This window comes from Crocuta crocuta, unplaced genomic scaffold (assembly GCF_008692635.1).
Source record: "Crocuta crocuta isolate KB4526 unplaced genomic scaffold, BGI_CrCroc_1.0 scaffold267, whole genome shotgun sequence".
NCBI classification, from domain to species: Eukaryota; Metazoa; Chordata; class Mammalia; order Carnivora; family Hyaenidae; genus Crocuta; species Crocuta crocuta.
In genome coordinates this window covers 4,712,151-4,722,926 of record NW_027531899.1, presented here as the reverse complement: position 1 = coordinate 4,722,926, position 10,776 = coordinate 4,712,151, and the positions used below count along the sequence as shown (strand labels likewise).

The window sequence follows — 10,776 nt, the reverse complement described above, 5'->3', positions numbered from 1 at the left end:
GAGGCAGCCCGGCCTAGCAGGCCCCACGCCGCTGCCTCTGCCTCCGGGCCACCGCTGCTGCGGGGCCACCATGCTCCTGCCCAGGCCTGGAGACTGACCCCAAAAGGGCACTATCTCTCAGCTCCGCCCCCACCTGCCGGACCCCAGGGTAAGGACCCGGGCCCTCAGTTCCAGGCCGGGGACACGGGTCCCCTCATCCCCACCCAACCTAATGCTCACCTCCCTACAGAGGGGCTCCCAGAAGTCTCTCCAAGGACCTTGGAATCCCAACCCCTCTTCTTCAGACATAGGGATCGGGCCCGTCTCCTCCGCCCTCAGACCTGGGAGCCTGAGGCTCCTACGCCCCTCCTCCCACATACCCAGCGGTTCAGAGTCCCCAAATCCCTCTTTCCCCGGGACCCAGGAGTTCAGGTCTCATCTACTCCCTCAGCCCCAGGAGTTCAGACCTTCAGTCCACTCCTCACACAGGCCCAGGCACGGGGGACCCCCAGCCCTGCAAAGTCAGGCGTCCCCTGGCTGCCGGTCAGACACTGACCCCATCCTTGAACCCAGCCCGATCTGCGTCTGTGATCACGGCGTGCTCTGGCCGGGGCCCAGTCCCTCTAGCCTCCCTGGATGGGCGCCTGGCACCGGGGGCACCGGGGCTGGGCTCGGCTTCCCCAGGCCCTGCCTCTCCCTTCATCTCCCCACAGGTCCCACTCCGGCCCAGGAGGTCAGCCGGGGAATCATTAACAAGAGGCCGTGACATGGCGGAGAAAGAGGGTGAGTCCCCTTTTCCTTGAGCCCCGACTTTGGCTCTGCCTGGCCCCCTTCCCTCGGTGCTCTGTTCCCAGCCCTCCGCCCCCTCAGAGCCCCCTTGCTCTGGCACCCCTCCTGGGCCCATCCCCACCCCCGTCTGAAGTCTCCTCCACCTGATTAACTATTAACCAAATTTTCTGTGGGGCTGTGCCATCACCTGCCTTCCTGCTACCCCATATGACCTGCCTGGCTCCTTGCCTCAGTTTCCCCTCACACCCCAGTGATCTCTCAGCAAGCAAACCCTGGACCCGTCCTCTCCTGGGGGCTAAGGGGGGAAGACCAGCTATCAAGGTGAAGGACACAGACCCTGGAGCTGAACGCACAGGCCTGTACTTGAACCTGCTTCTGAAACTTTTTTGCTGTGTGATCTTGTACAAGGGACATCATTTCTCTGGGCTTTGTTTTCCCCCTGGGTCAACCATGGATCCTAATGCTACTTACCTACCTACCTGCCTAGGTACAGGGGCTGTTGGGAGCTCGGAACACACCCAAGGCACCGGTGTGGGGCTTAGCCTGTAAGACACATGCCATGAACCGGAGCTTTTATGACAGAGGTGACTTGGTGTCCCAGGGACCCAAGACCCCCACCGATTCCAGACATTCCTCCTACCTTTTCGCACTGTGGGCAAAAGAGCAGAGGGAGGACTTTGGACTCGGCCAGGATGGATGGAGAGGGGAGAGGCCGCAGAGACAGCACTCCAGGAATGATGGGGGAAAACACGCGCCTGCGTGGCAGGCTCCGGTGGGGGCTCCGAACAGTCCTCCCCTCCCTCAACCTCTCCCACACCTGGGGGCCAGCTGGAGGGGCCCGATCAGGGGACAACAGCCTTTCCTTCCTGCCCCCTCCAGTGGGGGCCGGCTCCCTCTCTTCCTCCTGGAACCAGGCTAGCTGGGTTCGGTCCCAGTGGTGGCACTTTCTAGCTGGGAGCCCCCGGGGCGACTTATCCTCTCTGGTTCTCAAGCTTTCATCTGTAGGATGGAGATGACACAAATGCACGCCTCACAGGGTGGGATGAGGATCTGAATGGCACGCTGGGCGGGGAATGCTGGCTGCAATGGCTGACACCGTCAGTGTGGATGCTGGCCTCCTGGGGTCTCGGCACAGTTAGCAAATCGCCCCCAAACCCTGCAGCTGTGGCCCAGAGCCACCCCAAGCTCGCAGTGGCTCCGGAGGGGGCACTTGTCCTTGCCGAGCAGGTGGGTGGCAGAGCCTGGGCCCTCAGGGACGACTTCCCTCCTGGGGTCCCTGGGCCCGAGGCCCATGCGTGAATGAACGGGGGGAAGCAGGTCATGCCCAGAGGAATGGCCGCAGATGGCCTGGCTGCAGAGAGACCCGAGGCAGAGTGGGGCTCCAGCGCATGCCCGGGCAGCTCGGCCCGGTCCCGTTGCGGAGTCCTGCTGTCGGGGTTGGAGCCGGAGGTCACACCTGGATACCGATGCTGAGAGGTTCCGGTGCTGCGCTTACTTGCTGGGTGACCCAGGCTAGGTGGCTGCACCTCTCTGGACCTCCTTTCCTCATCTGTACACCGGGATGAGGATAATGCTGCCTTCCGTGTTAACACCTGGCGCAAGGATGAAAAGAAAGTGGACAGGCTAGGACAGGGCCGAGTGGCCCGTGGGGTTCTGAGAGCCAGCAGTGCCTCGTGGCTGCTGACATCTGTGTTACTTTGAAGTGCGCCCAAGGCAAGCGCTTCTTGGTGCTCCCTGGGGACTCAGAATTGGAGGAGGTGATACCGGGGCTGAGAGGATGAGCAGGAACAGGTAGGGTGAGCCAGGCAGAGGGAAGAGTGGCTAAAGGCAGGGGATGACAAGCCGCTGGGTGCGCAGCGGCACGTGGGCAATCCGGGTATTTCTGGAAATAACACCGGAAGTAGAGCTGGGAGAGCGATGAGGGGAGCAACCTGGAGGCAGGTCTCAGGACTATTTCTGCCGAAGGGTCGGCCGATGCGTGGCAGTGCTGGGTCTCTCCACAAGATGGCGCCGGTGGTTAGTCTCCGTTTCTCTCATTCTGACTGACAAGTTCTGTGGCTTTGATTGCTCTTTGGAAACTATCGGGTGTCTGATAAGGACCCATAGGGCTGTCTGGGAATTGGGGGAGACATAGGTTCAGTCCACATCTCTAACAGCCGGCACCACAGGGCTGAAGGTCTAAGACTCTGTCCTGGGGACACTGGGGAGCCATGGAGGGTTCTACATAAAGCAGGGACAAGGTGGATTTGGTGATTAGGAAGATCTTCAGGCTTCTGTGCGGAGGCTGGACCACAGGGGAGGCTGAGCCCAGGGCTAGGGTGGAAGCAGGGAAGGAGTGGGTGGACAGGAGTTGCTGAGGGGGCCTGCAGGCTGTGAGCTGGCAAGCTGTGTGTGGGAGGGGGGCAGTGTGGGGGGGAGCGTCCCGCAGATGAGGGACAGTCCTGAGGATGAGAGCCTCTGACACGGGACCTGGGGGCTGGGAGCGCACTGAGGCCAGCGTGGGACCTGCGGATGTGAAGGACCCGGCGGACCCAGTGGGCAGTGGGGGCATCTGCGAGGCTGCAGGACAGAAAGGGGAAACTGAGGCTGTGGAGGTGTGTGAGACAGACTTGGGATCGGGGGCGTGGGTGGGGGAAGGCCACGTGCCACCCTGTGGACTCCGGAGAGTGAGAAGAGGGTCAGGGGATGGGCCCCACCAGAGAAATGGAAGGGAAACCAGGCGTGTGTGGTGTCCCAGAGGCCCAAGGAGAGCCCTCCACTCAGCTCGTGGGAGCTGGGGACGGTGAGGGCTGGGCCGCGAGCCTGACTTTGAGAGCCAAGGAGCCAAAGGTGTCACTTGCGAGGGTTTTGCAGCCGAAGGGCGGGGGCGAAGGCCTGGGGTGCCGGCAGCCTCGGTGCCCCTGAGGAGCAGAGAGCAGAGCCTGTGGGAGGCGCTGGCCAGGCCTCTCACCGGGCCAGGGGCGCTACTGCTTCCCGGGAGTCGGGCAAGGCCGCCTCACACCCGCAGTGAGGACGCTTCCTGCCTCAGCAAAGATGTGCGGTGAGGAGGCTTCTCGTGTGGGCGGAGCCAGAGCGGGGACAGCTCCTGTCCCACCAGGGGTACCTGTTTTAGGGTTACTCGAAGCCCCAGATCCAGAAGGCGTGGAAGGAGCTTCTTCCCACCCCACGGCAGCGCCTGCCACCGCACAGGCCCCCCGAGGCGTCCGGGCTGGGCCCAAAGCCCACGGGCACCTGAGAACAAGGGGAGCAGGGCGGCCCACATTGGCTGCCGGGAGCCACGACCTCCCCCTGGAACCAGGAAGAGGGTTGGGGCAGGTGGGCGGGGCTGGGCCCGAGGCCAGGGCTGGCGTGGCCCGCTGGGGCCTCCGGCGGGAGGGAGGATTTGTTTCAAATTCTTAAGACACCCAGACGCCGGCCGACCCAGGAGGACCCTGGACCACGCCCTGCTCCGTTCTGGGTGCCGGTCTGGCTCTGGGCCCACCGGCTGGACAGTCATGGCCCAGAGGGGAGAGCTGGGCGCTCCTGCCGCCCTGGGGACGGCCTGCAGGTGCCGGGGCCGTCGCAAGCCAGGTCCCGCCAAAGGCTTTCAGGCAGCATCTTCTGCCCTCCCACAATGCCTAGCAAAGGCCCTGTCGCCCTGGGAATAAAAGCCCCCTTCTCCTCAGGCTACTGGCCTCCCTAGTTGGTCCCAGCCTAGGTGCCTGCCTTCCCCCAAGCTCATGCCATTCTGGCCACATCGGTGGCCTCTCTCAAACAGATCATGCTTATTTTTGCCTCAAGGACTTCGCCTGTGCTGTTCCCTCTGCCCCCGGTGCTCTTCCTTGACATCTTTAGATAGCTGGTCTTACCCTTCAGGTCTCTGTTCAAACGTCCCTTCTTGGGGAGACCTTCCCTCAGCGCCCTCCAGAGGCCACCTGCTGCCCCTGCCCTGGGTTATTTCCTTCACAGACTTCACTGTCTGGAAATGATCAAGTTTGTCTACTAATTGTGTTTTCCCCTCAACTTTACACCTATGTGAGCCCCACCCCTTGCCTCCCCGCCACCGCCCCGCCGCGCCGAGAGCCAGCATCTTTTCCATCTTGTTTTGGGATGTGTCTCCGGAGCCTAGAATGGGGCTGGGTACAGCGGAGGCTTGAACGGGACAATGAATGACTAGAATGTACCGGTGAGAAAAGTGAGGCCCAGAGAGGCGAAGGGGATCGCCCAGGACCACACAGCTCTAATGACATAAAAGCATTTACTGAGGACTTGTTCTGAGCCAGGCACTATAGCACGGGAAGAGCTAGCCTGGCTTAGTGGCTCTACACCAGGGCCGCACCACTGCATGTCCCTGGGTTCAGGACTCAGCACTGCCTCTTGCTGGCTGAGCCACCTTGAGCACATGACTCTACTTCTCTGAGCCTTAGTGCTCCCTGCTTGAGAATGGGAACCATCACTGAAATGAGGCCTGAGTAAGTGAGTGAATGCACTTAGTGCAGTACTGGAGAAAATAAGCCCGGGATGAGAGTTTGGCTATTATTATTTAAGAGAATTTGAAAGTATTATTTTTAGAGGTTGAGTGCTGGGGGGGTGCCCATTAAATAGATGAGAAAGCTGAGGCTCCAAGAGGTGATGCCACCTGTCCAAGGTCCTGGGGAGGGAGGGGTAAGGCCAACATTAAAATTTTTTTGATGCTTATTTTTGAGAGAGAGAGAGAGAGAGAGAGAGAGAACGAGAATGAGCAGGGAAGGGGCAGAGAGAGAGGGAGATACAGAATCCCAAGCAGGCTTGGGGCTCCGAGCTGTCAGCACAGAGTAAGACCAGTATTGTAAAGTGGGGCTGGCAAATTTTCAAACTTAGGTTCTTACCCTCCAGGGGCACATCTGACCTTGGAGCTGGGTCCTGCGGGAGAGGTCTGGCTTTGGGGGAACACCCAAGGACAGAGGGACCGGAGCAGCAGAGAGAGGCGAAGTGGGGCAGGGAAGCGGGCTGCCAAGGGGGCAAAGGTCAGGGGTCACAAGAGCCTCTGAGAGAGTTGGCAGAAGTGAGAGGTTCAAAGAGAGGGTACCATGCAATGAAAGAGATAGCAAAGCACCGCGTCACCGGCACCGGTGCTGAATCCGGACGAGGCAGGGGTGCGGCCGTCCCAGCCACGCCCCTTCCCACCTGCTTGTCTATGCTGTAGGGGAGGGCCAGCCCTGAGAAATGGGACCCAGGGCAGGGCAGGCTCGGGTGTGCTAAGTTAGCCCTGGGAGGGGGGGAGCGCAGGGCAGAGCTGGCCCCGCGCCCACACCCTGCCGTGACGAGGACAAGCGTGACTGTGGCCCCAGCACCATGTCTGTTGCAGGTGGCAGGGCTGCGCCATGCTGTTCCGGACCCAAGGTGGCAGCTCTCGCTGTGGGGACCCTGCTGCTCCTGACAGGCATCGGGGCAGCATCCTGGGCCATTGGTGAGAGTGGCCCCTGCGCCTCTGCCCTCCCCTGCCCCCTGCGGCCCCCCGCCTGCCCGCCCTCACCTCTACCTTCTCTGCAGTGACCTTTCTACTCAAGAGTGATCAGGAGCCGCTGTATCCGGGTGAGTAAAGCAGGCCGGGACCCTGTGGGGAGCCCCCCAGACTTGTGTACCTGGTGGGAGCTCCGGACCAAAGTTCTTGAGTGACTGCGGGAGCACGTGCAGGGATGCTGGTAGGGATGGGGCGCCCGTGTGCAGCGCCTGCTTTGGCCCAGGCATTGTTCTAAGCACTTGATTCTAAATGCATTACCCACTGGTGCATCGTGAAGCTAAATCAGGGAGTTGAAAACCACATCTTAAAAAGCATGAAATAGCTTAGATTAGAAAATACCACAGTGTACCTCTCTCAGTAAGAAAAAGTTTTGTTAATCTTTGGTTTTGGTTTTATGAGAGTGGTGCTGTTTATCCCTCCATTTTACAGATGGGGAAACTGAGGCTCAGAGCATTGCGATGATTTGCCCCAGAAAGTGCAGGCAAATCAGGCCCCCCCCTGTAATGTAACAATGCGTTCCTTACTACGAGGCATGGTCGAAGCTTTTTGGAGGGGTTCGGTATGAATTTGACAATCCATTCTAGTTCTTCCGGGAGGTGGCTGCCTTTATGACCCCCATTTGCAGATGTGGAAAATGAGACCAGAGAGGACGCACAGCTGGTAGTTGATGAGGCCAGGAATAGCTGTTAGACTTGCCTGGTAGAGCTGTGTCTGCCGGCAGCTGGGAATGGATGGCCACACTAATAATAGAGGCAGACACTAAATGTGGAATGAATGGATGAATCTTCCCAAAGGCCAGCCCTGAGCTGCCGTGCTGTGGCCCAAAGCAGCAGGAAGAAAGGGACACTTGGGCGTCAGGATGTATGTTTCACTCCCATGAGCCTCCTCTAATTCCATAAAGGACTCTGCTCATGTCAAGAGAAGAAATGAAAATCCAGACAAGGAAAGGCCACTTCCACGTTGGTCATCATCTCAGCACTAGCATTTACAGGTGCCAGGTGCGGGCCCCAGGGCTTTACAGTATCAATCCATTAACCCTCCACCAAAGCCCATTTTAATGTGGGGAAGCCGAGGCACAGAAAGGCCCAGTGACTTGCCCAGTCTGAGGCCCAGGGCTCAGAGCTAGTAAGTGGCAGGTCTGGGATTCGAACCCAGGCAGCATAGATCTGCTTTGTGCAGAACGACTACACTCTTGTTTCTTGAGAAACAGCCAAGCAACTCACCATAGCGACAGCTAACACCTGCCAGGCACTGTCTGTAACTTTTGCACAATAGCCCTGTGAATCTGGAGCTTTTATCATCATCCCCATTTTCCAGATGGGGGAAGCTGAGGCCCAGTGAAGTGAACTGACGTGCCCAAGACTGCACACTGAATAAGCGGCAGGGATCATACCCCTGCTAAGAGCCCCTCTATAGCCCCCCACTGCCCCTGGGCTAAGATCTCCAGCGGTTGTGGCTCCAAGCCTCCCAGGGTACATCCCCCTGTTCCGCCCGCACCTCACCTTGCGTCTGGCACTCTCCAGGGTCCATTCTCATGCCTTGAAGAACCCTCCTGGGCCCCGTCTTTGCTTACCACCTCTTTCCAGCTAGAAGCAGTTTCAAAGTTCTTCACTGTCACTGCCGAGCCCTGGGGTCTCCCATCAGCCCTGCCCTGCCTGAGTCCCAACATCCTCATCCGTACGCGGGGAGGGGCGTGGGGGGAGTGAGTGATCACAGTCCATGCAGTGCTTGGTTCGCAGCCACTTGGTAAACACTGCTTTCGTGCCTCACCATCAGGCTTTAACGTTCCTAAGCAAGGCCTTCCTGCACCCCAGACCTCCTGCTCCCCCGACCCCACGCCATGCCTGTCGCTGGGGTAAAACTCTCCACATCCTGACAATCATTTACTTCTGGTGAATTTCAGGAGGCCGGGCACGTTGTTTGCTGCCCTAGACGGTGTCCTGCGCGTAGTTGGTGCTCAGGAAGTCTTTGCTTAGTGAATACGCACAAGATAAGTTGCCTCTGAACTACCTTGGCCTTGGCCTCCAGCTGGAAAGTAACGAGGCCGTGATTCTGACCCAGCTCCGGCCAATGCCAGCACTCCTGCTCAAGTTATACTTGGGTTTTCCAAAACTGTTGGGAAATTACCAACCAACCAACCAACCAACCAACCAACCAAACAAACAAACAAAACAGACGCAAAACTATATCCCCACCTCATTTTTCTGGGATTTTCACATCTCTAACGATATCGGACAATTTAGTAAGCAAGCCAGGTGATCCGGAACACATTTTTTTTTTTTTTTCAAATGATACAAATAAGAATAAAGAGTTGAAAAGTGAGAAACGGTGGCACCGAATGTGGTTTTAAAAATAATCGGAGGGGAGCATTAGATATTCCCTCCCCTCATCTCCCCCAACACATATCCCTAAAGTCATCATTTTTCCCCCTAAGGCCTCACCCTATCTGGAACACTTGGAAGCTTTTCACCCCCACTTGGTGGTTTGAACCCCAAGTCTTGGTCTTGGAACTCGGGGTGGTGGGCACCATGCAGCCGGGGCGCCAGGCATCGCCTGCCCCCACCTCAGAGCAGGAGGCTGTGATTAAGGCAAGAAAGCCAGGAAGCTCTTAGAACTGGCTGTGGGGAAGTGTGGCCAGGGTGGGGCCGGTGACAGTCTGTGTGAGACCCTCAGAAGCAGCGGTGAGGATGCAGGTTGGCAGGCCTGGGTTCAAATCCTTTGCTGGTTCTTAGCGGTGGGCTCCCGGGCAAGTATATCCTCTCTGAGGCCCACTTTCCCCATCTGCAAGATGGGCACAGAAGTGATCTCTGTGCCCCAGGATGGTTGGGAGATTCAAAAGCCACCTCCCACCTCCCCACCAGATAGGACGCAGCATAACATGGTCCAACCCACTGACATCCCCCCCATGGTTACTATTTAACCCTCAGGAGTGGAGGCTGCTGTAGAGGCTGCATAGGGCGACACACAGACCTTGGGGTTTGGAGTCTGAAGCCTGGATGCAAACCCTCTCTGCTTCTCACTCGGTGGTGTTGGGCAAGTCACCCCACCTCTCCAAGCTTGGGCCTCCTCATCTGATCAAAATGAGGATCTTTGTGGCTTTGGGGTGGCGTGGCGAGGCCCTGCTTTCGGTGGTCGGGGAGGGCATGAGGCATAGTGCTGGGCACACAGCAGGTTCTCAGCGACAGAGTTCTCTGGAAGCCCTGCCTCCCTCATCCGCATCTGTGGGGCTACGGGAAGACCCCTGGGCTTGCGTGTGGCCTCGCCGGTTTCCTCCTAAGAGGCTGCCAGACTGAGTTGGCCCCAGATTTGGTTTCCTAGAATGTGCTCAGGGGCATCAGCAATGCAGGAAGCTCAGGAGAAAAGGACCCAGGGGGTCACAGCTGGTCCTTCCCCAGACCTGCTCCCCTTGCCCCTTCCCCATCCTGGCCAATGGCAGCTGCATCCTTCTCGGGCTCAGGCCAGACACCCTGGAGTCGTCCTTGACCCCTCTCTTTCCTTCACAGCCACATCCAGTCTGTCAGCAACCCTGTCCCCCCTGACCCAGGATCTAAACCCTTCTCCCCCACGTCCTTGCCCTGGCCTGGCCTCCATCCTCTCCCTCCTGGACACCACGGCAGCCCCTCCCCAGGTCCCCGGCTCCTCTGCTCCCAGCCCGCAGCCAGAGGGAGCCTGTGACCCCCGGAGTCTCCTGGCTCAGAGCCTCCCCTGGCTGCCCCTCTCTCCTCAGAGAAGCAAATCCTGGTGTTGACCCAGCCTCCCTCCCAGCTCATCTGCCTCTCGCTCACTCTGCCCCAGCCTCCTTGCTGCACCCCCTCCAACAACCCCCCCCCCCCCGGGCCTTGGGTTCTCTGTACTCGCAGTCCTGTGGCCTAGTTCTCTGTTCCCTCATCTACCTTCACGACTCTCTCCCCTCCTTCAGATCTACATTCACACTCCACCTCAGCGAAGCTCTCTCCGCCCGCTGATGGAAAATGGCAACTTCACCCTGCATGCCAGGGTGCCCCTGCCTCTGTCGAGCTTGATTTGCCTCCCCGGCTCCTTTTGTGATGCCCCATCTATTTTACTCATGTGTGCTTTTCATTACCCACCTCACCTGCTGTCTTCGAGTTCCACAGAGCAGAACTGGTTTGCGTGTTGCTTTGGCAATTAGTTCGCTGCCCAAAATAGAGCCTGGCACGCACTGAGTGGTAAATGTAAACACATATGCCTGAGGGCTGTGACCTGGCTTAGGTGTGACAAAGGTCCTCTGGCCATGCGTGGGGAGCAGCCTGGGAGGGGCTAAGAGGGCAAGCAGCTCTCAACACAACCGGCCCCAGACACAAGGAGTTCCCCGTGGGCTCTCGCCAGCCTTACTGCGTGTCCATCCCGCCTCTTCTCACAGTCTGTAATGAGGTGTTTGGTTGAGTGACTTTTTAATGCTGTCTGTCTCTCCCACCCCTGGACTTGGGCTTGGTGAGGGCACAACCCAGGGCTGCCTAGGTCATCTTTGTGCACACCCACCCCCCCCCACCCCCCACCCCGGCACG

At 58.8% G+C, this 10,776-nt stretch overlaps 1 protein-coding gene across 1 annotated transcript in view; it reads left to right on the top strand.

The window, feature by feature from the left end:
* The first annotated feature begins 25 nt into the window (after positions 1 to 25).
* HPN (hepsin) overlaps positions 26 to 10,776 on the top strand; it is a 16,349-nt gene continuing 5,598 nt past the window's right edge. The window contains exons 1-5 of the mRNA XM_077773649.1: positions 26 to 148; positions 693 to 762; positions 6,095 to 6,196; positions 6,280 to 6,321; positions 8,027 to 8,105. Of these exons, the coding sequence (XP_077629775.1) occupies positions 747 to 762; positions 6,095 to 6,196; positions 6,280 to 6,321; positions 8,027 to 8,105 (239 nt within the window). The 5' untranslated portion in view covers positions 26 to 148; positions 693 to 746. The remainder of the gene's footprint in view (positions 149 to 692; positions 763 to 6,094; positions 6,197 to 6,279; positions 6,322 to 8,026; positions 8,106 to 10,776) is intronic.